We start from the raw sequence: 27,926 nt of genomic DNA on the forward strand, positions 1-27,926 counted from the left end.
CGTGAACAGCCTGCTTCACGTCACTAACAAAGAGAAATTAACACTAGAAATTTGTTTAGGCTACTGGGGATGCTAGAAAATGATCTAACACAGAATTTCTGTCCAAGACATTCAGAAATTTTAAAACTGTTTTTATGAAAGAGAAAATTTGGCCAGCTTCCCAATCTTTATTCCTACAGATAAACTGTATTTATTGATGATGTTGGCTGGATTCTGCACATAACTCTCTTTAGTTTAATACATGTGCATGACCAGAATAAAAATAAATCATGACTCCTCACACAAGAAAATTTCTATATTGCCACTCTTAACAACGATGCCAAGGTGATTAGGACATTAGGAAACATTTTTTCCCCACAAGAGTTGTCAAACCCTGGAACAGGCTGCCTAGGAAAGTGGTGGAGTCACCATCCCTGAAGGGATTTAAAAGGTGTCTAGATGTGGTGCTGAGTGACATGGTTTAGCTGTGACCTGGGTTAGTGGTTGGACCGGATGATCTTAAAGGTCTTTTCCAGCCTAAACAATTCTATGATTGCATGATTGTTGGCACAACAAAAAAAGACCATGAAAATTGCTAGTTGAAAAATTAGTTTTCTTTTTTATTTACTTCCTACTTATTAAACTACAAGGTCCAGTTGCTGTCAATCTTTTTCTGCAAATATCAGATGCAGAAACTGGAATTAAAATACTCCCCAAACCCCCATGGGATATATTCTCTATATTCCAAGATATCTAGAAGCTGCTGATAATTTAGTATTGACGGATTCCCTCAAGGTTGCTCAAGTTGAGTTACTATGCAAGACCAGCTACCATTCATGGGTGCTCAGGAACGTCCTTTTGTGGCAAGACTTACTGACTGCTTGTTTCTCTGGGAGACAGAAGAGGAGGCAGCTCATTTAAAACGGCAAATTACAAAATCAAAAGTCAATGATGAAATTACAAAGGAAGTAAGTGCTTTGAAAAACACCAGACAAGCTACTAGGCAGCGTTCACTTCCATGCCAATAGAACATTATCCTAGCAAGTGCTGCATCACTTGGTATGCAGAGCATTTGGAGATGCAAAGAGAATTAAGGGGACAAAAAACACACCACACAGACTTAACACCACACTGTATGTAGATTTTCTTTTCTTTCTTTCTTTTTTTTTTTTGTTCTTTTTAAACAGTGTTTAAGAAAAATATGCTGTGTTACCATAACAAACTAAAATACTCTCTCAACCTCTAAAGAGTTTAGGTTTTGTTTTCAGTTCTTTTGGTTCCAGGTAGGTTTTATTTGTTCTTGTTCTACTTTATAAAACTGTTTCTCAACATTAATGGCTTCAGGAAGAACAAATAAGGGAGAATTATGAGCACGAATGAGAGCTGACAGTTGTGTATGTTGTCACTTTCTCCATTCCTAGGTGGGTGAGGGTAGACAAGAAGTAGGGCATAATGTTTTACAGAATACAGTCAGACAGGAATTCCAGCCGGTATTCACTAAAGAAAAAGGGAACATTTTCCTCATGTAAAATCATTGTTTAAATCCCAACCATATACAGCTATGGAATAATGAGGTCACTTATTTTCCACTACTTCAGGAAGATACTGCAGCAAGCTAATGATTTTACAAGACAGATGGTTTAAAGCATTGATTTGCTGCAAATTGCTCAATCCATAACTAATGAGCAGCTCTACAGGTTTTCAGTAAATCAGTCCCATTAGAATTTACAGTTTGCATAAGATCATATTACTCGAACTGTGGACATACAATGATTGCTTTCTTTGTAACCATTAGCAGCCCCTTGTTGCTGTTTTTTTCAAACTTATCTTAAGTTTCTAGGGGTGGTTTGGATAGAATCTCTGTCTTGAGGGTTCTGACAGCATGCCTGAAAAGTACACTGTCCACTTTTACACAGGCATACATGCATCCTGTGACAAGTCCTAGACATTCCCTTGTAGAAGAAAGATAGTTAACATCCAAGAAGGCAGGACAAAACCACAAATGGAATTCAGTCTCTGTCACCTGTAGCGCTAAAACTCTGCCCAGTTTGAAGGTGGATTATATTTTACACTGCAAGAGTGTGAAGTCAAATGGCAACTGCTATTTGGACCCACACAAGTAATTCTTTGTAACAAGATGAAATCTCTCCTGTATGAAAAAAATAGCAAAGGCAAAAACCTCTATGGATTGAGTGACAGGGCTTTTGTCACATATCTGTGGTATAGAAACAGGAAATTGGGAACTATGCTTGCTAACAGATCAAGATCTAGATTACCTTATTACTGGTGGCGCCAGTATGTTTGTAACACGTTTTCCCCCAAACTTTGTAAGAAAAGGGTCAGTTCTATCATTATCAATTACTACAACAAGATCACTATAGGCAAAAGTTACGGGCAAGCAAAAGTTCCGATCCTGTCTATGAATTCATAGACTCTGAAAAAACATTGTATTGGTTGTTACAAAAGAGCAATATGGCTGGAGGGCTGTTAGTATGGCAGTGTTGAATCATCCCACTCCAACTGCTCTTGCCTGGTGACATTCTGTTTGTCTGCCTTTTGGATAATCACTTCCTCTTCCTCCTCATCCTCCTCCTCTTCACTGTCATCTGATTCAGCACTGGTGGTGTCTTCATCATCTTCATCTTCTATGTCTTCTTCCTCACTCTCCTCTTCTGTCTGGTGAGGCTTTTCATATTTCTACAGTACATTTAAAGAAATGAAAGAGAGATAGTAGAAGGAAAGTGCCTTTTTGCTAGCCAGCGGTTGTGAAATTGTGAGCATTTATTCCACATTTAGAATTGCTAACATGCTGGGGAATCCTGCTTTCTGTCATTATGTGACTATTAGGCATCAAATATGATATAGTCAGTAGCAAATATTCAAAAGGGACTGCAACAAGAATGGAATGTCAGTAAGTAATACCTTTGCTAGTCAAGCTGCCCAAATTTAACCTTTCAATATCAGTTTCTTGAAAATACTGATCATCTCCCCGTTACTGTATTAATGCTTAAACAAGTAAAATCAATTATATCATCCTTGTTACATAGGGTGCAAATGCAGATGGAGAGTGATGTTGCAACCAAGAATTCTTCACCATCCTATTTAATAATGATATTTGACAGCAAATATTAACTAAGTGCTCAATTACATATTATCATGGTGTGCAGACTGGAAAACTGAGATGGGGTCCTGAATCTACATAGATAAAACTGTTCTGCCAAGCCTAAACAAGTGTACTCTGAAAGAGGTTTAAGGCTCAGTGCCGAGTAAGCTACTCGCCCCAACAGTAGCTCCCAGTAGCATCATGGTATAATACTATGTCTCAGTTATGTACCTCCATGGGGTTGACAGTAATAGTCAGAGCAGAGTCATCCCAATCCATTTCATTTTCTTTGCTTCCTTCATTGTCTGTAGAGCTGTGCTGATGAGCTGTCCGAATTCGATAGATCCCCAAGGTGATGATGAAGATGAGTATGCTCACACAGATTATGATAACAATAGTAGCCACACTTGGAACAACTGGAACAAAGGGAGGAAAAAGGAATGGGCTTATATTTGTGGATGAAATTCCCTACTAAACACTAAATACATTGCCCGGTTTTCCTTTCAGCATTTCTTCCTTTGGACACAGCCATGTGCCTGGGACCACAGAAAGAGTTGACAATTGCCCATTCTCTAAGGCAGATCAAACACAAATGTTGCCAGCAGATATCTCATAATGAGCATTGTAAATCATAATTTAAAAAGTGAGTATGCCTACTATTTGTTCTTTAAGCCACTTCATTACAGAAGACAAGTAGTCAATCAGTGCAGAATCAATTACTAAATCACAGAGTATCTTTGGTTGGAAGAGACCTCCAAGGTCATCTAGTCCAATGTAATGTCACCCCTATACTGTGTCCCTGAGTACCAGGGCCACATGCTGTTTAAACATTTCCAGGGGTGGTGACTCAACCACTACCCCAGGCAGATCATTTAAATGTTTGATAGCCCTTTCAGTGAAGACATATTTCCTAATATCCAGCCTAAACCTCCCCTGGCACAGCTTGTATCCAAGAAATAACTAAAATCTGTATTTGCTTGTGTTACAATCTTCCTGAGAGACTCCTCACCATTGCACTGAGAAACCTGTCTCCACCTAGTCACAGGAAGAAATCTCTCTGAACTATTTTGCTGTTACCCGCTCCACAATTAGGTTAGTGGAGAAGTGCTGCCACTTTCTATGTGCCTTTGCTGGGTACTGCAGTTCCAAGAGCTATAGTAGTTCTGTACCCCATCTTATTACCTTGCCTTGCCTCTTAGGCAATACTCTGAATTCAGAACAATATTAAAGATTAAAGAGTTCATTTTGAAAAAGTTCCTCTTACACTAGTTCTAGTTCATTGGTAAATATTCCATTTCATTTCAGTAATGCCTGTACAAGTGTCCAGAAAAATACAGCAATTTTCCAAGTGTAACCGATTATAACTACTTAAAACTATCTACACTTTACAGCAGCTTCCCTTCTTTACATACATATAACCCAGCCAAAAGGATTTCAGAGTCCAGCATTTGAACAGATATCTTTGCCATGGGTGGCCTTCATTGAAAAGGCTTCAGATTGGGATATATATTGTAGCTTATATTGTCTACAAAATCAACTTAAATTCTGTATTTAATATATGCTAATGCCTCCTGTACATGGCTTGGTGGAGCTCTCTTTACTCCAGAGAGATCCAGACAGATGCTTGGACAGCAGCTAACAGAAGCATTGCAGAAATTATACATTAAAAAAATAAAAGAATACAAACATTTCTGCCTTTTGCTTGGAAAGAGGTGAGCAGAAATGAATGTGCCCTAGAAGCACAGATGTATAAAGATAACATGAGCCTTCACAGAACTGAGCACTAGAAACAACACATTTTCTTAACTTCTTAGAGGTTTCACAAGCTCTAACTATGGCCTCCAGGGCTATATCTGTTGACATGTAAGAAATCAGAAGGGAAGTACCAACATACCAGAATCACTAGGAGCAGTCTCTGTAAAGTCATAGAATACATAGAATACATAGAATAAACCAGGTTGGAAGAGACCTTCAAGATCATCGCGTACAACCCATCAACCAATCCAACACCGCCCAAGCAACTAACCCATGGCACCAAGCACCCCATCAAGTCTTCTCCTAAAAACCTCCAGTGATGGCGACTCCACCACCTCCCCAGGCAGCCCGTTCCAATGGGCAATCACTCTTTCTGTATAGAACTTTTTTCTAACATCCAGCCTGAACCTCCCCTGGCGCAGCCTGAGACTGTGTCCTCTTGTTCTGGTACTGCTTGCCTGGGAGAAGAGACCAACATCCGTCTGTCTACAACCTCCCTTCAGGTAGTTGTAGAGAGTAATAAGGTCACCCCTGAGTCTTCTCTTCTCCAGGCTAAGCAACCCCAGCTCCCTCAGCCTCTCCTCGTAGGGCTTATGTTCCAAACCCCTCACCAACTTTGTTGCTCTTCTCTGGACTCGTTCCAGCAAGTCAACCTCCTTCCTAAACTGAGGGGCCCAGAACTGGACACAGTACTCGAGGTGCGGCCTAACCAGTGCAGTGTACAGGGGCAGAATGACCTCCCTGCTCCTGCTGACATACACATACCTGAGTTGTGAATAGCAGTTGTTATGCTTGCCTCTGGGTGGTGGACAGATTGGAGAAACTGTGGTTGTACTATCATATGATTTACATGGTCCATGAAGTTGGAGTTGGAGCTGTGTAGAATGTTAACCTGGCACAAGAGAAGAGATCAGATACTAAAAAGTGCTCTGTACTTCAAGCCTGCTGGCCCCATACATTATATTGAACTGTGAAGTTCATCAGCAGATAGGAGCGTTATTTTATAGATTTTAAAGTCCAAAATAGTCGTGGTGGTTTTTTTTATGTCAGTGAAAAACACAGAGATTAATGTATTTCTCATTTCTAGCATTAAAAATGTTTCTCTCTGGATAAATAGGGATTAAAAAAAAATAAATATATTAATTAGCTCTCTGAAAATTAGTGGGAGATTTATCACTCTGAATGCTGACAGAAAATGTATCCCACTCATTGAGTTTAAAACTGACACAGTAGGAGGGATTTAAAAGAGGTTTCAGTTTTCCCTGCATCCTTACTTTCAGTGTGACTTTCTTTGAAGGTACTATATCAGTTCTCTGTCCTACCTATAGTATGTTATGCTATATGCAAACCCCCTGAAGTCATTGCCAGGGCTGCAGAATGTAAAACATGTAAACATCAGAACCAACTTCTAAGTTTTAAGCCTATTGCAAAGAAGGTCCTGCCCTTTGCTGGAGTTACTTGGTACCTGGCCTCTAGGCTGGATCAGCTGGTTATTCAGAATAGCCCAGTTTCTGCTGAGGTGCTCAGCAGCAGTTCTCAGTCCCTGAGCCACTGCATTGGACTTAGTACCAGCACATTTAAGCTCAAGAGAGCAAAATATTCCTGTGGTAACTGACCATGCCTAGGTGATAAATCCAAGAGCACATGACAGATGAAGTCCATCCTATGCATTCACTACTGCGTACTGACTGTACTCCTCAAAGAACTCTGAAATCATGTAAATTACCATCTGATGATGAACAAATTATTTAACTTATTTTAAGAAGCTACTGCTTGGAAAAACTGGAAAGATGAATGCTGACTATAAGAAAAATATGTCAGGTTCAGTAAAAAACAAACAAAACTGACCAAAACCCCACAAACCCCAAAACAAAAAAACAATCAAAGGAAAATAATAATAAGGTTGCAAGGATTTACTTTTGAGCAGGTGTATAAATCTTCAAAAAGACCTGTAGGAGATTTTGTATCATGGAATGATGATGACTTATCCTCCATTCTGCTTGAACAGGAGTATGTTGTTAGTGGAGTTGAAGAAAAGCATAATATCGTTACATAAGAAGTAGAATAGAGATGCCCACACTGAGGAATGCCCACAGGAGAAATCAACTTCCTGTTTGAATGGAACTTAGAATTTTCCCTCTATTTGGTTATAATGACCAGAACACGTCAATCGTTTTACATATATAAACTAAAACACAGTGTCGCTGAAGATGAGGCTAGTGTTCAGTCTCAGTGATGGGAAAGAAAACTTGACCGACTCCTCACCTCCAAGTTAAATTCATTGCTCGTATAACGTCCATTTAGCTCTGAGCACTTGACTCTGAACTTTCTTTCAAAGGTGGCAGAAGTGTCCCAGTTCCGATACCGAATCTGCCGAAGAACCAGTTCATAGTTGTGCATGCTGTCCACACCTGAAAACGGAGCAGTAATAATCTCAGGGAGAAGCTATGTGACAAACGTTCTGTGCAGTATAGGAGAAATGAAATGTTCACAGAACACACAAATTTTGGCAGAATGATCTGAAAATCACAATGCATCAAATATTTCCTAATACAGCCTCTGACTGATTAAATAAATTATGTCAGAATAGTTTTTGGAAATCAATGCAATTCTGTTGGTTTCAATTCTAGGTTGGACTTGATGATCTCAAAGGTCTTTTCCAACCTGGTTAATTCTATTCTATTCTGTAATGGAAAGGAACAAACACAACAGCAAACATGTACAACATTAAAAAACAAAAAAGCAAGGACAATGAGTTATCAGCACTGTGCAAGAGCACTGAGGAGTCCCCTCATTCCCACATTCCACCACAATGGTCCCCAAGAACCCCTATGCTTAAAACAAGCAGTGTTTCTATTTTCTGCAGTTGGGGATAGCAGGGGAATTCTGAGATCAAGAAAAAGCTGTGCTGTATTTCAAAGAATAAACACAGCACACCCAGAGAGACAGAAGTGACTGTTTTTCAGACTGTCTCTCCTGGAATACTTTACAACTAGCACATCACAGATTTGTGTCTGATTTCTTTCACATTAGTCCTTTCATTCCAATAATGTAACTGTCGGTGGGAAGAAATAGGGGAAAGCATACCATAGATATGACCATACCATAGATTGAATATCCTGCTGTGGAATTTGTGGCATCTAGATGTTTTCCTTGAAGCTCCACATGATCCAGTTCTAAACACTCTTGTTCAGGATCCAGTTCTGCACCAATGACCAAAATATCACAGAAATCCAAGTTGTGCAGCATTTCCTCCAACAGCACTGGCTTATTAGCTGTGAACACACGGCATATACCATGAAAAAATAGAAAAAGAAACTAAGACAAATGATCACATTTGCTCAGTCATTTCCTGTGCTTTGCATCAGGGCTTTCAATTTTTGCAAAGATGGCTGAATTGCTTTATGCTGATGTAAAACACAGCATACTTGAAGCAAGTCAAAAGTGAAGTGTCTTGCCTGTCCAGCTGCTATAATGATGAAAGCCAACAGATACCTAGTGAGATAGACAATGTATTGCTCTACAGTAAGAGGCATTCAAGAACAGTGCTGGAAATGCAAAACTGAAATGTGATCCTGGAAATAAAATTCCTGTAAACAGTTCTGGGTTTCAATACTGTATTGATACAGAATCATCAAGGTTGGAAGAGACCTCAAAGATCATCAAGTCCAACCTCTCACCACAGACCTCATGACTCGACCATGGCACCAAGTGCCACGTCCAATCCCCTCTTGAACACCTCCAGGGACGGTGACTCCACCACCTCCCTGGGCAGCACATTCCAAAGGCTAACGACTCTCTCTGTGAAGAACTTTCTCCTCATCTCGAACCTAAACTTCCCCTGGCCCAGCTCGAGACTGTGTCCTCTTGTTCTGGTGGTGGCTGCCTGGGAGAAGAGACCAACCCCCTCCTGGCTGCAACCACCCTTCAGGTGGTTGGTATCACACCTTCATTCTTTCCTCAAGGAAAACTGAACTGAAAAAACACATGTCAAATATATCTATGCTTGGATGAGTCTCTCAGTTGCTCTGTGGCCAGTAAGGAATTTACATTGCAAAGAACATGGCCATCTCTCCAAGAACATAGTGTTATCATAAATAGCAAGAGCCAGTGTTGTGTGACTTGGAGAAATTGAGCTCTAAACCAACTGTCCTTCAGGACATACAATTAAAAAAATGATACTGTCACTGGAAGAAGAGCAGCATATTGATTTAGCTTTTTAATACTCTGGCCATCTTAGCACGGAGTGTCTGACAAGACTGCTTAACCATGAGGGTATTGCAGACAGACATTGCAGTCTTAGAACTTAGTGCCCATTTTGCAAATTTATTTTAGAAAGTGTATGTAGTAGGAAGGTACAGACAGAAAAGTCTTATGTGTATCCTAGATTCCATGCTCCTAGTACAGTGAATTTGGGTTTCTGTACTCTATGTACAGCTCTAACTTACTCAGAAATGCAGACCCAACTCAAAATTGCAGGATAGGCAAATCTGAATATTGCTAAGGCTGATGAGTTGAGCTGTTTTGTGGGAAGTTAGGAATGACAGGAAAGTGCTGGGCTGCAAAGCAAGGGAAAAGCCTTTGCTGTTCAGCTTTGTGGCTCAGTGGGCAAATGAGAAGTAGGAGCAGCAATTCCAGCTGTTTGTGAGGTCTCACTGATTTCCCTACTGTGACAGGACAAGTGGCGAGATGCTGGCATTCTGGGGGCTCCCCAGAGGGTTAATAAGCCCTCTGAGCCATAGTTGTGCTGCTGCCTGTGGTCTTATGGCCCTGTGACTGAGACTAACTTTGCCTTCACAACCTTGCCATGGGGATCTCTGCTGCAGTCATGGTGATCAGGTTCTGTAAATTCCCAGTAAGTGGAAAAATTGCTATAGGTAGAGAGAGGCCAAAATGATGTCTACCTTTGCCTTTGTCAGATGATATCTGGGCTGGGAGAAATGATGATTCAAGATCATAATGCAGGAATTGAGACTTAAAATTCAATAATCTTTTGCATAACACAATTATTCCCAGAGCCAGTTATTATCTATCCATTTAACAACTCCTAGTGGAAACAAGCAAGAAGTGGCACATCAAGCGGTACTGACTTTCAAGGAATTAAACAGTACCTTAAGAAATGCTTCTATTTTTTTTTCCAAGGTGAGACTCAGGCATATAAGGTTACACGGTGCTACAACAGTAGTTATGTCAACAGTTGGAAAAAATTGGATAGATGAAATTTGTAAACTAAAGTGGAGGGCAGTAGCCCCAAATTTAGTAAACACTTTTGAAGATGTCGTAACATTTATGGACATGTGTGATAGGTTAACACCCATCCTGAAAACAGTGGCGGGGGGGAGGAGAGGGGAGGGCTTGCTAGTGCTTTGCCCTCCCTGCAGGATGTTTTCCCCCTGGGAAACTGAGTCTGTTCCACTCCCCCCTTCCTGCCCAGCTACGGTATAAGCCGGCAGCGAGTAGCAGTGTGTCCTCCCTTTTATACCGCCTTCCCCCCACCCTGTTTTCAGGATGGGTGTTAACCCATCACAATATGGAACATCATACATGCGTTGTGTCTTAAGTAACAGATAGTGATCATTCTTTTCTATGCAAGAATGCACTGTTTTTACATACTGTAATGGTATGCAGTTGATAATATGATATAAACCACTTTCCAGCCTCCAGGGCACAGATGCAGCTTCAGGCAAGTGGTAAGCAGTATAATTACAGAGTGGGGCTTCATAGAATCCAAGCCCCTTGCACATTATTATGATTTTATCTTTTCAAGAGATGTACATCTCGTTGCTGCATATTGTGGTCCAAACAATACAAGAATGACACCTCAGATTACTGGCCTTTTCATTTACCTTGCACTCAAACATTCAAAAGGCAAATTCCTTTATAGATAATTATTTTGAACCTTATTTATATTTTTGAACATTCACCTACTGTTGAACAATAATACACACACAGCTCAGACCTAAACTGTCATCTTTGTAAATTATTGTATTTACATTATATAGGTGGGAAAATGAGGTGTATCACCCACAAGTCAATAGCAGAGCTGGAAACATAAGAACAGACTAAAACTCCAACTTTTAGTCAATAACTGCTTTCCAATTTATCAGCACACTTACCAAAATTATGTTACAGATAGAGAGATTCCAATGAAAATGTGTTATTTAACAGAATATGGAAATAAGAGTAGAAAGGAATTCTGAATAGGCAAGACACTAAATAGAAAAGCTGCTTTATTGAAGTACATACTGATCTATCACTATTTAATACATTTTCCAGTGTTCCAGTACAGCATCACTGCTGGCTTGCATTGCTAAATTAATCAGGGTGAAGTTGTTTCCTTTGTGTCATTTGTCTGCACTATCCTTTAAAAAAATGTGAGAGGTCATGCTGCAGAAAAGTAATAACATTTAAAAGAAATCACTAACCTCTGTCATGTTCTTTCAAGTCCATTGGATGCTCCATTTTAGTGACTGTGCTGACAATCCTGATGTCAGGTAACAGAATGACTCCTCTTTCACTTTCAAACTGAGCAGCTGGTCTAGCAAAGTGGTCCATCCCACTTATTGTAATCTTGGGCTCATTGGCCTGAAACACCATTACATATGCATCTATATCTGGGATACTAATGCAGACATCTTCACCAAAACATCTGAAAAATATGTTATTTGTTAACTGCATGTAGCACATTACACATCAGAGGTGTGTGGCACCTGCACTGCCCAGATCTCAGCCTTTTTGCATTGTCTCACATCAGTCTGTGTTGCACTCTGGCAATGCCACATGTAAGGACATACATCTGTACCACCAGGTACACAGGCCAGCAAATGGCAACAGTTCTGCTCATCCCACTCCCTCCCATGTTTACAGCTACTGAAATTATGCAGGGACAGCTTAGCAAACAGACTTGTGGCTTTTACTAAAGTCACTATGAGAATAGTATTTTGATGTTTAACTGGCATTTAACAAAGTAATGAATGGTTGAAAAACCCCAGTGTTAATTAGATGACAGCAACTGACTTTTGTATACCAAACATTAAATTCTCAAAGCAATATCCCATGAATATAATACATTTATCTTGTCATGTGTGAATAAAAAGGCCTAATTATCCATTTAAATTGGACCCATCACGAGCTTATTCTGGCACCCTCCAGTATTTGCTGGGGACAAAAGGGAACTGTGTTAACATTTTCATCCAAACGAGCACTATGCTTTGGAAGCAAATCTGGCAAACTCTACCTTACTTTACGTTGGCACAAGGCTTTGGCCAGGCATGGAGTGTGCAAACTGGACTGCTTCCAGTGAGGTCAGGACACAACACTGGACTAAACCTGGTACTTAGTAAGATCTGTATGGGTAGTAGCTGAGTGTTCACAGAACCGGCACTATTTTAATTCTAAAGATCTGCTTTCAATGCATTGTACAACCTGCTGTAACAGAGATGTACCCCAGGGGAGCTCAGGAGTGGCAGATGGCTCTGTAGAACTATAAACATTATTGTGCAGGTTCTGTCACTACCGTTGCATGAAAATGGAAGGACATGGATTTCTGTTAACACCCAGCACCAGTGCTTCAGTGATGACAGCCATATAATGATGCAGACAGGCAATTTAAAGCACAGCTACCAATACTGTTCTTGGAGTTGTATCATCTGCTAGATGCTATAGGCCTGCTTTAAAAAGCCATGGCTTGAGCTATCTTATAAAAAACTGTAACTTTTAAAAGCAAACAGTAAAATAAGAATGTAATAAATGCAAATACTATTCAGTCCAGGCTGTATGCACCAAACTATAAAAGAAAAAGCAAGTAAATTACAGTGACAAGAATTCAAAAGAACAATATCAAAAGAAAAACAAAAACAAAAACAAAAACCACCAAAACAAAACCAGCATGAAAGTAAGTTAAATTCATCCTTTATGCTCAGTAGCATAAAAGTACAATTTAGCCATATAATTTAGTCAAAATTCTCTTTACATGTGCAAAGAAAAAAGTAATTAATTAAAAAGATTCCTAATCGAATCAGTTCAGTTGAAGTGTAACTTACTGGACTTTGGATGAGACTTTGAGACGTCGTACGCCTGCAGTAGGGAACTGTCTGGAGTTGATGTATGAGACCTTTTGGAGAGCTTGATTTATATTCTCAATGTCATCTCCTTCCATGACAAGGACTGACTGGGAAGGGTTGAAGTGATACTAAGGGAATGCATATAATTAGTACTATGCTACCAGGTACAGAGTACAAAATATTTTAAAGGAATGCTACAGAGACATAAATTTAAAATCTAATAAAGTAAGGGGAAAGCCCACAACTTCATAGCTACTGCTGGCTAAATCTACATCTTATTCCCTAAAACATGTAGTAGCATCAGTCATCTATTTTGTATTTGAGTAGCTACTGTTCTAATTAATTTTGCAGTAAATTAATCCTGATTTGCTGTACTTCATCCAGCCTTATCAGCCTTGCTGGTATTATTTCTGCAGCTGCAGAGCTCAAAACCTTAACTCATTTTCATCATTATTATTGCTATTTAGTAATTTTAGGTTAAACACATTCTCACATAAAAATATTGGCTTAAACCAGAGTAGCATGCAGAAGCATATTTTTATCGCTCTCTCTTTGCTTTTGCCCTGGCCAATCTTTCCGAGGTATATTTCAACATGACTGAGCAAAACAATTATAACATTTGCCTCCTACATCTTCATTAATGTCAGGCACAATAAAGGGGATTCTCCTTTCTCTGTCCCATGATCAATAAGGGTGTCGTGATTTGAGATAGAGCTGCTACTTGCATAAAGCCAGCTGCTCATTTGAAGCAACAAAGCTTGTAAAGTCAATGGCTATTCTTGCAGCCCTGATCCTTGTCTAGTCCATTGCATCAAACACAGAAGTCTTGCTGACCAAGAACTTTGCTACTGTATTTGCATATCAAATGGTTGGATTTATCTTCACCATAATGCATCTTGATTTTTTTTTTTTTTGTCTGCTAATTGGTTCAGCAAATCATCTGCATTGCAGAGAAAACCATATTAAACCCCTTGATTTTGTACCCTACTGCTGTCGGCACAAAACACAAAGAACTGCATCCTCCTCTCACATGCAGCTGGATATGGATTACATGAACATGTTCAATTATATACAGACAATGGTTGTCCCCACTACCTTACAATGACAAAAAATTAAAAAGTAAAATAGAAAATACACTGTGAAGAACAGAAAGAAGCATGGAGTTGTCTGTCAGACAGAACGTGGAGAACTGAGTTCCTTGTGCTTGAAGGTCTAACCCACTGAACGGTATTTTTTAGCTGAGGAAGATTCACTGGAATCATAGCCTGCATACAGTGCTTTTTCCTTTCTGTAAGCTGCAGCAGTAGGGAATAAAATCAGCAAAAGGACACTGTAGCTAGCTAGTTAACTTAATAGCTCAGCTGCCAGAACGGCTGGAATGCTGCCAAAGGGACTGGAGAAAGCCCTAGTCTGAGCCATTTTTGTCTTTCTCATTAAAAAAGGCTAAAAATAGCAACAGTTTAGACAGTGTTTCTGAGTGCTGTTACAGATACCTGAAAATTAGGCTGATGACAAAAAGAATCCAGTGCTACTGTGTTAGAAACTATATTACAGCTGAATTGCTTTCTTAGGTGGCTGAAGCTTCATGAGTACATAGGACCCAGCAGAAACACGTTCCAACATCATTTTGCCACCACTGAATCTGCTAAGCACCATATGAATAGCCACACAGAATTTATACATGCTTGTCTGAGATCAGGTATGTTTATTTTTGACACCAAACCCCCTTTCTGTTTATTAATCTTGTGTTCAAGGTCAAATGCTATTTGTTCTGCTTTCATTTGAGCTTCTTTCTATCAGCCCGCTTCAGAAACCCTCCCACAATCTATCCATCCATCCTTTCATTCTTGTCTCCTGTCCTTGCACACTGACTGCTGAGCTTGCTGAGAGGGTAAAAATGGAAACAGTAACTTTACAAAACACACACTGTTTCATCTGTAGTTCAGAAAATGAAAAAGTTTTGAAGTTTGGTGACAAAAAGAAAAGGCAGAAAACAATCCCTTGTCTTGATTTTACTCACTGCACTGCTAGGACAGTAAGAGAGCCTCCTATGCTGGCGCAGCAGGGAGTGGTAGAACAAGGGCCTTTTAAGCCCTTCGAACAAGACTACTTAAATACTGTCAAGCTTCAGCGTGTGACAATAGGGGAGGAATTACTATGCTTTTGAGGACCATGGACTATGTGTGTGCTGCTTTAATTAATGTAAAAGCCCAGCAAAGAACTTACTGGTAGGTATATATACAGTTAAATCCAGAAAACCCAATCTGCTCTTTGTGTATGTTGTCTTTTAAAAAGCTTTCACTCCTGTGTCATTTCTGTAGGAGAAGCAACAATGCAGGATTTTAAGTTTGCTTGCAGTTTCTAGAAAATGTAGAAGAAAAACATCTGAGTGCCTGCAGAGATCTGCATTGTAAATTTAACTTGTGGATTTCATCTCTGTAAAGCATGAAGCTATCTGGTAGTACTTGTCCACTGAATTTTAGGGACAACCTTTACTTGCTCTGCACTGACGGCTCTGGCATTCCTTTCCTGGTCCTGCAGAATTCCAAGTGCTTTAGAGCAAAATGCTAAGTGAAAAAGTGTTAGCTAGGCTTAATTACTTCCTTTTTGTTTCTCTCAAAAGAAGCAAAAAGCCTTTGTAAGAGTATTCTTTCACAGATTCACATATTGCATCAGATTGGAAGGGCCCCTCAGAGGTCACCTTGTTGTTTTCTTTAATATACTTTTGCAATTAATTAATGATGAACTAACTTTTTAAAAATGGTTCTTCTTTACCTGTGAAAGCTGCACTAAGTATAGGGGTTTCCTACACTAACAGATGTTCTTAATAGAACGTTTTGTCTATATGTAAAAGCTAGAGAGGCAAAATTCCTCCTTACCTTGCCTTTGCACTTCCAGTGTTCATTTTCACTTGTTTTCAGAAAGCAAACTGGCTATACTACACCACTGCAACCTATCACCTAGACAGACATTTGTGTGTATTTCAGGTCAGCCTCCTATCTTGTACAATGAAAAGGTTTGGCTAATAAAATGTAGTACAAGGCACTTCCACTGCACACTCCAGATTAAGTGCTACAGCAGCATCCTCCTCTCCACTGAAAAACAATGCACTAAAACACCTGTGTAGTTTCACAGGAAGCACAGTCTGCAGACAAAGTATCCTCTGATCTGGATTTGAAGCTCAGCTCTTTGGAAGATGGTATTGTGATTTGTGTGCCAGGAAATAGCTTAGTGCATTCACACTTCAGGCACAGGAACACTTGTCATCTAATAATGGCCTCAACTTCTTTTGGAGTGACCTCTAGATGAATGATATTCCACTCAAGTCTGCCATTGCTTTAAAGCTACCTGAGATCAAACTTCAGTAATTCTTTCTGAGCATGTCTTCTTCTTTAAAACTCCCAAAATAAGCATGGAAACTCGACCTGGCAGTTCCTACAGGTTCTGAAATATCAGCAGCAACTTCCTTTGCTAGCATCTAGCATTACAATAATGGAAACATTTTTCTTTGCAGTGTGGCAGCCCTTCTACTGTTCCACTTTTCCTTTGCATGACTTTATGGGAAATTACATTGCTTCTGGGAGTACATTTGTACTGTGTGTACTATACCTTCATAAATCAGCTCTAAATTTTTATCAGAGATGATGTCAGTTCATCCCTCACCTTTATTCCTTGACCAAGACTCTCAAGAGAGTTAATATCCAGACCTTCCTTGCAGGCCTGCAAACAGGAAATCACTTTCTGACTCTCAATTTTGCCTGGCCGGATAGTGAGACTGGCCAGGCTGCCATGGAAATACTGAGCGAATCTGGGCTTGGTGACTTCGCCTCCTGCAAGAGAGAAAATAGAAAATGATGATTAATACCAATGCACAAACCACACATCTAATGATGCAGTTTACATTTTAACATGTTGAAAGAATTTATATCCACTATAGCCAAATACATTTGAAATCTCATTTATTGTTCTAAGTGGAATTGCTGGGTGGGTTGTTGGGTGGTACCTAGTAGCAGCCCGTCTTTACGGTTCTTCTCAGTGTTTTTCCAGTATTGCATTCAGATGCTTACAAAGCTGTGTGAACATACTCCAAGCTGAAACATGGCTCCCTACACCCATGTTCAAAGCAGCACAGCATTTTTAAAATTAATTGATGAGATTACTGAAGTGATCAAACAAGAAAATAAACCAAAACATTTGAGGTTTAATTTGTATTTATACAGAAACTGTACTTGCAAGTCTTCTACTACAAGATCACTTACACAGCCTTTGCCTTTCTTCAAAAATATATGCTACTTTTAGTTCTTGCTCTGGGTAAGCAAACTGCCACACTCTCTGAGTAATGGTTGTCTCTGAGGATATGGGGTAAATTCCCAGCCATGAATGCAGACCTATGCACAGTACTGTGCTAAAAGGCTCATGGTGCTTCCCTTCCCCAAAATAGCTTGTCTGGTTCAGAGCAGGTCTCACTGCTGTATGTCACATAAGACCTTCTTGCTATGCTCTATTCAGTTTCACTCTGGGCAGCTTCAAAGGAAGACTGATCTTTAGGAGTTGTCAATAAAATGTGATTACACACTGCCCGCACCAGTGATCACAGCATCTAAATTTATCTTGGCATATTTAGTGATTTACCTCCTCTCCTTTAGGAGGATTTTCAGAGTTTGTCTTTCCTGCAAGTGTTGGCTATGTCAGGGCATGTGAATTACTACCTACCTTCAGCTGGAGAGGACTGAGAGCCATGCACAGTAAAGCTGTGCAGGCTAATTGGATTAGCAGCTGATAAGCTGTTGTAATTGGTAGATAACTCATCTTTACAGTGTTTGTAGCTTTAGTGTCAAACAAGCTGTTTCTGCCAGGCAAGCTAGCTCAAGCTTGAACTTTAGCTTGAGGATTTGTGTGTGGATCAGGGTTAGGATAGGGATGAAGTGGCAAATTTTCTTTAGGCTGATGTTGCTACCTGAAAACATCCTTCTTGTCTGTGTAGTATGAGCACTGCAAAGAATATTCAATGTTTTTTAAAGAGTGGAGAAAATAGGCACTGGTCTACTGAGAGAAACAAAGGTGTCTCAGCAGGCTGCTTCTTTATAGAAGACGACAGGTTTTGTTCCTTTTTTTTTGTTAACATTGCAGCACAAGCTGCCTCTTTTTTTACCCTAAAGAAGGGTCCCTCAAGGAGAGCTTATCCTTCTCAACTCTTTCATTTATTTGTCCATTACACAGAAAACTTCCTCTGGGTAGAATTTCTCTTGGGGTTTTACAGAAATTTTCATGCATGCAACAGCTAATGTACAGGATTCATTTGCAGACTAAATTCAGCCTCTCTGATACTTACCAAGACTATTATTTGGTGAATAGATAATGCATTACAGGGACAATGGCTTTTCAGAAAAAACCAAAACAACACACCCAACAAACCAACCATTGCTGTATTTATCTGTTATGTTGCCACTAGCACAGCAGCAATGTATCTGGACAGAAAAATAAAATAAAATAGAATAATAAAATTAAATAAATACTTCAAGCTTCTCATGTAAAAGGAGGCAAAGAAAGATAAGATGATAAGAACAGATAACATACAGAAGAAGGGAATCACATTGTGCTTTGAAGCCTCAAATTCTCATATCCCTAATAAGTCTGAAGACAGCAAGTTCCAAAGCTAAAACACCAACACAAATCCTGGAGCTTTGAAATTCAGAAATCTACAAAACGTCTGCCAGTAGATATTAATAGTTCTGAGGAGATGCATGCTAAGAAACAATCTCAGACAGGCTAATCTGTTTATATGTGAAACTACCTCATTAAAATGTATAATGGACTAGAAAGAAGCTAGAACAAAGAAGTCAGTGCTGTGGCTATGTCCAACAGAAATAAGCAAGGCAAACCAGTGGAAGTGAAGCTATAGAGCAGCACAACTGGTTCATACATCCCTGAAAAGGAATTCCAGGATTGATTTTGATTTTTTTGTTTTTCCAATTGGTTGTTCTTTCATATTGGACTAGTTTTCCTCTACTGCCATTGACAAAACACTTGCAATTACATTGCTAGCTTATTTACAATGGTGCTGTAATTAGCTATATACTAAATGTACAGAGTATTCACTGTGCTCAGGCCTCACTGGTGTACATGGAGACATTGCCATCCTGGAGATGTATAATCCTTGATTAAAGTCATCTGTCCCATAAGTCACCTGCCCAACCACTAACACAAAAGCATAGAAGAGAATATGAGTGTTTCCAGCAAAGAGCTTTTAAAATGCTCTGCAAACACAGGCACTACAAAACCAGTGAGGATTTGAAAAACAGGCTTTAAATACTTACCCTGCCCAAAGTACTAAGGTAGGGTTTTGTACAGATGTACAGATAGATTTTGGACTGTAAATGAGGCATTGTAATCTTTGTTCTGGAAAGGCAATCAACTGCTATGTGAAAAAAAAAAAAAGCAAGCATTTCAAGAAAGTGTGAGTGAAAAATAGCTGGGAATAGCTAGTCTCATATTGTTCCATAGAGAAAATCTGCTAAACTATGCCCATGGTTATGATGGTGTGATTCAGGCTGGGACAGCTGCACTAGAACAACTCGTAGCAGAGTCTGAAGGGGTGCTGAGGGGTGACACAGCCTAAAGAAAGACAAGTACAGCTGTACTTAACCCATTCTGGAGAGCTGCCTAGGTTGTTCCAAGCTTTTTTTAAAAAAACACAGAGGCTCCCCAGGAAATCCTTAGATTTGGAAGCTTCCCACATAGGATATGTGAGCTCTCAAAATATGGTTAATTCTTCCCTTTTCCTTTGCCAGGCTGAACAAGGTGTTTTCTTCACATGTACCTAACACTGCAGATTATGAGCAACCCTATTGCCTTTCCTGCAATTCCTGCTCCTGTCTGAAGTACTAACCATAACCTTGCATTCCTCTCAACATAGGACGGTGTGAATTCTAGCTTCTTCCACACAAAAAACCATGAGCACACTTTATTAGAGGAAACAGACTACTAAATAAGTCTCCCATAAGCACCTTTTACCAGAGTTAAAGACGTAATTATATACCTGCCAATTTTATCCTCAAAGGGGAACAGGAGCCATTATATCTGACTCTTATCACAGCTGCTTGTAATTGCAGCCTGTTGACATTTTGATATTCTTCCACCTCAGCATTTCAGCTTCTTCTCAGCTCAGTGGGGTATGTTAGCTTGCTGATGGGCTTCAATTATCAGTAATTATTAGATTGCAAATGGACAAAATCCAGTGAAATAAAATTGAGATGCAACCACCAAACCTCTTGTTAAAATGGAAAGAATGGCCTAAAGCAAATCCGCTACAATCTAGCTGTATTCTAGCTTTGATATAAGGGATTACTGGGCATATATTTTTCAGTCTCAGAAGATGCAAGAAAAAAAACCACAGTTGAAATAAATTGAAAATCCTTAGTGTGGTCGTTTGAGGCTGTGCCTTTAAGAACAAACACTGCTGGAACACACTGGCCAATGTTTTTGGTACTAGAACCAAAACATTCTGATATTCTAAACGAATTTCATTGGTTGATAAACAAAAATTCAGCTTTAGATTGTGAAGCGGTTGGAAAATTTTTTCCTCAGTTCAGTTCGGTTTGGGAGTTGGGGGAGTTTGGTGTTTCAGCCTGTTCTCCCTGCCTGCTTCTTCTGCGAACTGCTGGACTTGGCCTTCAGATAAGCAAACACTAATCCTGCATGGGCTTTTGAAGCTTGCTAACAACTCTTTTCCTTAGTAACTTGCCTTTCTCTCTCTCTAACCCCTTTTTGGGGAAAAAGGGAGGTAAGGGGGGGAGAGAGGGGGTTCCAAAGAGGGGATCCCTCCCTGAGGGAGGGTTTTTTGTTGTGTTATTTGTCTTTGCTGTGTATTTCTGTGTATATATTGTAAATACCTGTATATATTGTGTTATATATAACCTGCTTTCCATATATGCTTGTAAATATATAGCTTTTGCTCTTCGACTGAGTTAGCTGTGGTTTCTTACTCTGTGGAGGAGGGAGAGCTAAGCCCTCTCTCAACCTACCACATTTATTGGCTGCCCAACTCGGGGCTTGCTGACAAATTAGTTTGATTTATTGCTTGCTTAAGTCGAACGAGCAAACATGAAGGTGTTTTGGCTTTTTGAGCGTCTGTTCTTCTCGGTCTTTGGTGTATTGATCTACAAGTATTGCCTGGGTATGATTATCGATAAGATAGGTAAATATATAATGCAAAAATTATATTTGTGGTTTAAGTACAAGATTCGGCTTCTGTATGATCAGTGCCTGGAATTCTTTTATGTTAAAAAGTACAGGAATGTTACATCTAGCACACTCCCTATTGAGATAAAAGAGTTTAAGATTCCGCTCGGTGAAAGGGTAATTTTAAGTGATGGCTGGGATCCAAAGCTGATTTTCTTGATGTGTGTAGTCCTGCTGCTGGTGATAAGTAATGTGTATTTGCTAGTGACACTGTACCGGGAGAGAAAAGTTTATAAGGCATGTTTTGTTATTAGACGGAGGACAAAGAGACGAAAACGCCACCCTAGCTCTGTTTCAGGAACATCCAGTGAGGATGATAATGGAGAATCTGTGTCAGTTAAAGATAAAGCTAAAAAGTCAATCGGCAAGGCAGCTCTGAATAGCAATGGTGATGATTCTGGCAAGCAGCCAGGGGCTACAGTAGCCCCAAACATGGCGGCTCCTGTGTCCCAGGCAGCCACCATTAACGAGGCAAAGTCATTTCCTCCTTCTTCCATGGCAGGAGCGGAAGCGTCCTCCAAAGCAACTAATCTGTCTCAAAGCTTATCAGCTTCTGATAATAAGGCAGCTGGAAACCCAAACACAGCTCCAGTAAAGCAAGTAGCAGTTTTAACAACAAGGAAGGGTAAGACTAAAGCTGATTCAGGAGCTGACGGGGATGCACAGCAAGGTTCTTCTGCTGGGGAGGAAGAGAAAATCTGTCTTAAAAATATAGCTGACTTATTGAGATCATCAGAGGATCGAGATGCATCTCTTGGTAGGACAGCAGCTAGTGGTGGTGCCTCTCAGCTTAAAGGGATCCTTGAGAGAGTGACAGAAAGGTTGTTTGGACCACAAGTTGAGGAAGAGGAGGCGGAAGAGCAACAAGATGACATAACCGACTGCTCTTCACCACGTGAGGAGCTTAGAAATGTAAGAAAAGACTATCTCAGAGCAGATAAGGAGCCAGTTCTCGCTTGGCTTGGTAGATGCTATGATACAGGTGCTCCAGCTCTAATGGTTGGAGACAAGTCAGCAGCCCAGCTAGGAACTCTCTCAAAGGATAATGGAATAGATAGACATCTAGGCAAGGCTCTCGGTAAGGTTAATCTGTGGATACGCCTTCTAATGGCGGTTCTCATGAGATACCCTTCCCGAGATGATCTTCCATGGAATCCTAAGCCCTGGACTACCATAGATGAGGGAATCAAGCGTCTGAGAGAATTTGCTGTTAGAGAGGTACTCTATGGTGAACATGAATCTCTGAATCCTGATGATGTTCCTGTAGGAAATGGTCTTACTAAAAAGCTCATCAAGCTTGCTCCTTCTAATTATGCAAACATTCTGGCAAGCAGAATTGTAGCAAGAAATTATGGTGGAGCTCCTCTTACGGTTGGCCAATTCACTGATCAATTGAGACAATTGGATGATAGCATGACACGTGTTTCTTTGGTTTCAGCCATTGAAACTCTGTCTGGAAAACTGGAGAATTGCATGAAAGAGCTGAAGGATGAATTTAAAAACACCATCTCCCAATTGGCACAAAGAGATGATTCCAATTCTTCCTCCAGGTGGGTACAGGTTTCATCTGTGAGGAATAGACATCCTCCAAGGAGGTCATTCCAAAACAGATCAAACCAAAACAGACCACCAAGGCAGTCACGTAGGACTATTTGGATTACCCTGCGTGATCAGTTTGGTGAGAACATGAACAGGTGGGATGGTCAACCAACTTCTAATCTTTTCAGGAGACTGAGAGAACTGCAAAGTGGCAGAACCCGAGGTAGCAATACCAGAAGGGTAGCTGTTACTTCTACAGTTCCCCAGGACAACTCTAGTAGCTCCAACAGTGGCTCCAGTTCTAACACTGCACAGTGTGCTCGTTGCACCTGTGGACATGTTCCCCATAACTAGGGGTGCCCTGCCTCCCGCCAGGGGGAGGAGAGGGGTAATACAGATAACAGAATCTATTGGGATGTGTACATCCAGTGGCCTGGCACTTCACACTTTCAGAAGTACAGGGCCTTGGTTGACACAGGAGCTCAGTGCACCATATTGCCATCAAATTATCAGGGATCAGAGTCCATAACTATTCTGGGAGTCACTGGTGGATCTCAAGAGTTAAGTAAAGTGGAGGTTAATATAAGCTTAACTGGTAAACAATGGAAAAAGCATACAGTTGTGACCGGACCTGATGCACCTTGTATTTTGGGAATTGATTTTCTGAGAGAAGGGCGTTTCAAAGACCCTAAAGGTTACAAATGGGCTTTTGGAGTAGCTTCTGTAGAAATTGATGGACAAAAACTAAAGCTGTCTGCTAGACCTGAGCTTTCTGATGAATCTGCAGTTGTGGGACAACACAAGATTCAGGATATTAAGTTGCCGGTTGCTTCTCGGACTGTGCATCACAGACAATACAGAACCAACCGTGACTCTTTGTTGCCCATTCAGAATCTGATTCGTCAGTTGGAGAGTCAGAAAGTCATCAGCAAAACTCATTCACCTTTCAACAGTCCAGTGTGGCCTGTGCGAAAGCCGAATGGAGACTGGCGTCTGACAGTGGACTACCGAGCCCTGAATGAAGTAACTCCGCCTATGAGTGCAGCAGTACCAGACATGATGGAACTCCAGTATGAGCTGGAATCCAAAGAGGCCAAATGGTATGCTACCATAGACATTGCTAATGCCTTCTTCTCTATTCCCATAGCAGAGGAATGCAGGCCTCAGTTTGCTTTCACCTGGAGAGGAATCCAGTACACTTTCAACAGACTGCCAATGGGCTGGATCCACAGCTCCAGCATCTGTCATGCAGTAATCCATGATGCTCTGGAGGAAGGTGGTGCTCCAGAACACATCCAGTTCATCGATGATATCATCGTCTGGGGTAAAACTGCTGAGGAAGTCTTCGAGAAAGGTAACAAAATCATGGACATTTTCCTGAATGCAGGTTTTGCCATCAAGAGAGACAAAGTGAAAGGTCCTACCACAGAGATCCAGTTTCTGGGAGTGCAGTGGCAGGATGGACGCCGACACATTCCAGTGGATGTGGTAAATAGAGTCTCTACCATGGCAAATCCCACGAACAAGCAAGAAACTCTACGTTTCTTGGGGATAGTGGGATTTTGGAGACTACACATTCCTGGATACAGTCAGATTGTGAAACCTCTGTATGATGTGACTCGAAAGAGGAACAGTTTCCACTGGGGACCTGAACAACAAGCAGCCTTTGACCAGATAAAGCAAGAAGTAGTCCAAGCAGTGGGTCTGGGACCTGTGCGAGATGGTCCAGACATTAAGAACATTTTGTACACGGCTGCAGGTGACAATGGTCCAACCTGGTGCTTGTGGCAAAAAGCTCCAGGTGAGACACGTGGACGACCTCTTGGTTTCTGGAGTCGAGGTTACAGAGGTTCAGAGGCTAATTACACTCCAACAGAGAAAGAGATTCTAGCTGCCTATGAAGGAGTGAAAGCAGCTTCTGAAGTAATTGGAACTGAGTCACAACTTCTCTTCGCTCCCAGATTGCCAGTTTTGAATTGGATGTTCAAAGGCAAAGGTTCCACACCACATCATGCCACAGATTCCACCTGGTCTAAGTGGATGGCCCTGATAACACAGAGAGCTCGAATGGGAAATCTTGAAAGACCTGGTCTGGTGGAGGTGATCTCAAGTTGGCCTGAAGATACCAACTGTGCTAAACCTCCAGAGGAGAGAGTAACTCGTGCTGAGGAAGCTCCTCCTTACAATGACCTTTCTGATGATGAAAAGAAGTATGCTTTGTTCACAGACGGTTCCTGTCGTCTCGTCGGGAACAAGCGAAGGTGGAAGTCTGCCGTGTGGAGTCCAACACGCCGAGTTGCAGAGGCGAAGGATGGAGAAGGAGAATCCAGTCAGTTTGCAGAGGTAAAAGCTGTCCAGCTAGCTCTCGACGTGGCTGAACGTGAGAGATGGCCAAAGCTTTATCTCTACACCGACTCATGGATGGTAGCCAATGCTCTATGGGGTTGGCTAAAGAACTGGAAAAAGAATGGCTGGCAGAGGAAAGGAAAACCCATCTGGGCAGCTGAACTGTGGCAAGACATTGCTGATCGAATCGAGAGAATTCCAGTGAAAGTGAGACACATTGATGCTCACATTCCCAAGAGCAAAGCTACTGAGGAACAGCAGCACAACCATCAGGCAGATCTAGCTGCAAGAGTTTCTCAAGTAGACAAGGACTCTGAACTTGATCTCGACTGGAAACACCGAGGTGAGATATTCTTAGCTCGGTGGGCTCACGATTCGTCAGGACATCAAGGCAGAGATGCAACATACCAATGGGCTCGTGACAGATCCATAGACATTTCCATGGATGCCATCACACAAGTCATCCATGACTGTGACATTTGTGCTGCTATTAAGCAGGCAAAGAGAATTAAGCCCTTGTGGTATGGTGACAGATGGTCCAAATACAGGTATGGTGAAGCTTGGCAGATTGACTACATCACTCTACCACGTTCTCGTTCTGGTAAGCAGTACGTGCTTACTATGGTAGAGGCAAACACTGGATGGCTGGAAACTTACGCAGTCCCACATGCAACTGCACGCAACACCATTCTCGGTCTGGAGAGACAGATCCTGTGGAGACACGGAACTCCAGAGAGGATTGAGTCAGACAACGGAACTCACTTCAAGAACAACCTTGTAAAGAGCTGGGCAAAAGAGCACGGTATTGAGTGGATTTTCCATATTCCTTACTATGCACCAGCTGCAGGGAAGATTGAACGCTACAACGGTTTGTTGAAGACCACTCTCAAAGCCATGGGAGGTGGATCTTTGAAAAACTGGGAGAAACATTTAGCACAAGCAACCTGGCTGGTGAACAGTAGAGGTTCAGTGAACCGAGCTGGACCTGCACATTCTGATCTGCTACAGAAAGTAGAAGGTGATAGAGTTCCTGTTGTTAGGGAAAAGAATCTGTTAGGTAAAACTGTTTGGGTATTTTCGCCCTCAGGAGAGGCTAAACCTGTCCGAGGGGTGGTTTCAGCAGAAGGTCCGGGTCACACTTATTGGGTAATGCAAGAGAATGGTGAAATTCAGTGTATTCCACAAAGAGATTTAACTTTAGCTGAGAGAGTTTAATTTCAGAATGTTGTACAGCTACAGCGCGTCCAAAGGAAAGAGTCCCTGAGGAATCTATGGTGCACGAACCCTGAGAACCCTGAGAGCCCTGAGTCAACTGAGAGTCCCTGAGTCCCTGTTTCCCTTTTTCTTCGCTTCGTCTGCGGAGAGACAAACTGTTTTCCATTTTCTTGATTTTGGATTTTCTTGGACTTCTGAATCATCTACATCTGAGTATAGCCGGAATGGACGATGAACTTAACTTACGAACTGTAAATATTGTTCTGGATTGGATGGACAGTACGAACAGCCAATGAAATTGTTTAGAAAGGGGTGGACTGTGGTCGTTTGAGGCTGTGCCTTTAAGAACAAACACTGCTGGAACACACTGGCCAATGTTTTTGGTACTAGAACCAAAACATTCTGATATTCTAAACGAATTTCATTGGTTGATAAACAAAAATTCAGCTTTAGATTGTGAAGCGGTTGGAAAATTTTTTCCTCAGTTCAGTTCGGTTTGGGAGTTGGGGGAGTTTGGTGTTTCAGCCTGTTCTCCCTGCCTGCTTCTTCTGCGAACTGCTGGACTTGGCCTTCAGATAAGCAAACACTAATCCTGCATGGGCTTTTGAAGCTTGCTAACAACTCTTTTCCTTAGTAACTTGCCTTTCTCTCTCTCTAACCCCTTTTTGGGGAAAAAGGGAGGTAAGGGGGGGAGAGAGGGGGTTCCAAAGAGGGGATCCCTCCCTGAGGGAGGGATTTTTGTTGTGTTATTTGTCTTTGCTGTGTATTTCTGTGTATATATTGTAAATACCTGTATATATTGTGTTATATATATAACCTGCTTTCCATATATGCTTGTAAATATATAGCTTTTGCTCTTCGACTGAGTTAGCTGTGGTTTCTTACTCTGTGGAGGAGGGAGAGCTAAGCCCTCTCTCAACCTACCACACTTAGCAACTGGCTACTTTACTTCTGTCTGTACCAGTGTTTTAGTCATGCTTAGTTCTGCCATAGTAGTATGTTTGAGTGCTCTCTTTCCCTCTGCTTTTACAGTTTAATATCCTTCACCTATTTGACCTCAGCTTCTTAGTGGGTGCAAATTTTTCCTCACAGTGGCCAATCTGCAAGTCCTAGCCACTCTAAAATTGTTAACTCCCAACGTTAGATGATTATATTTAATTCAGCATGAAAATGGTAATTCTGTAGCAAGTTAAAGCACAGCGTGTGTGCAATTGCAGCTAATGCTCATAGCAACATTTTTACAGCATATTACCTAAATTCTTCTAAATAGTGATCTTTTCAAATAGAGATCCTAAGCATGATCCATGTCATGGATCTGCAGCTCCACACACTGGTGTTCAGCAGCTCAGAGCCACCAGCTCCATTGGCCAGGAACAATGCTCAGTTCCATTGCCTGAAGTTGACTCATCATTGAAATTACCACATGCTAAGACACAGCTGAGGAAAAGGCATGCATTACCCCCAGCAGCTCTTACTTCTTTATGATGCTTTAAACTTCACTCTTGGTTCTGACACCAAACTGAGCCTAAGCAACAATATTTTTGAGATGACAAAGAAGGCCTAAATAGAAGCTTCTGAAACAACAATTCGGAGAACAAAGTGGAGCTTCAGTGATGATGATCTTGAGGTAACCCAAGTGTCCTGAATTATTTTCTAATTCCCAGTGTCATGGTGCATTGAACAAA

At 41.0% G+C, this 27,926-nt stretch overlaps 1 protein-coding gene across 1 annotated transcript in view; it reads right to left on the reverse strand.

The window, feature by feature from the left end:
- Positions 1 to 337: 337 nt before the first annotated feature.
- The window catches only part of CLSTN2 (calsyntenin 2), a 395,403-nt gene continuing 367,814 nt past the window's right edge, over positions 338 to 27,926 (reverse strand). Inside the window, exons 10-17 of the mRNA XM_054166362.1 lie at positions 16,564 to 16,730; positions 12,880 to 13,028; positions 11,263 to 11,486; positions 7,942 to 8,112; positions 7,103 to 7,248; positions 5,603 to 5,729; positions 3,314 to 3,498; positions 338 to 2,676 (exon numbers count right to left, since the gene is read on the reverse strand). Coding sequence (XP_054022337.1) covers positions 2,467 to 2,676; positions 3,314 to 3,498; positions 5,603 to 5,729; positions 7,103 to 7,248; positions 7,942 to 8,112; positions 11,263 to 11,486; positions 12,880 to 13,028; positions 16,564 to 16,730 — 1,379 coding nt within the window. The 3' untranslated portion in view covers positions 338 to 2,466. The remainder of the gene's footprint in view (positions 2,677 to 3,313; positions 3,499 to 5,602; positions 5,730 to 7,102; positions 7,249 to 7,941; positions 8,113 to 11,262; positions 11,487 to 12,879; positions 13,029 to 16,563; positions 16,731 to 27,926) is intronic.

Source organism: Dryobates pubescens, chromosome 13 (assembly GCF_014839835.1).
Source record: "Dryobates pubescens isolate bDryPub1 chromosome 13, bDryPub1.pri, whole genome shotgun sequence".
Lineage (NCBI taxonomy): Eukaryota > Metazoa > Chordata > Aves > Piciformes > Picidae > Dryobates > Dryobates pubescens.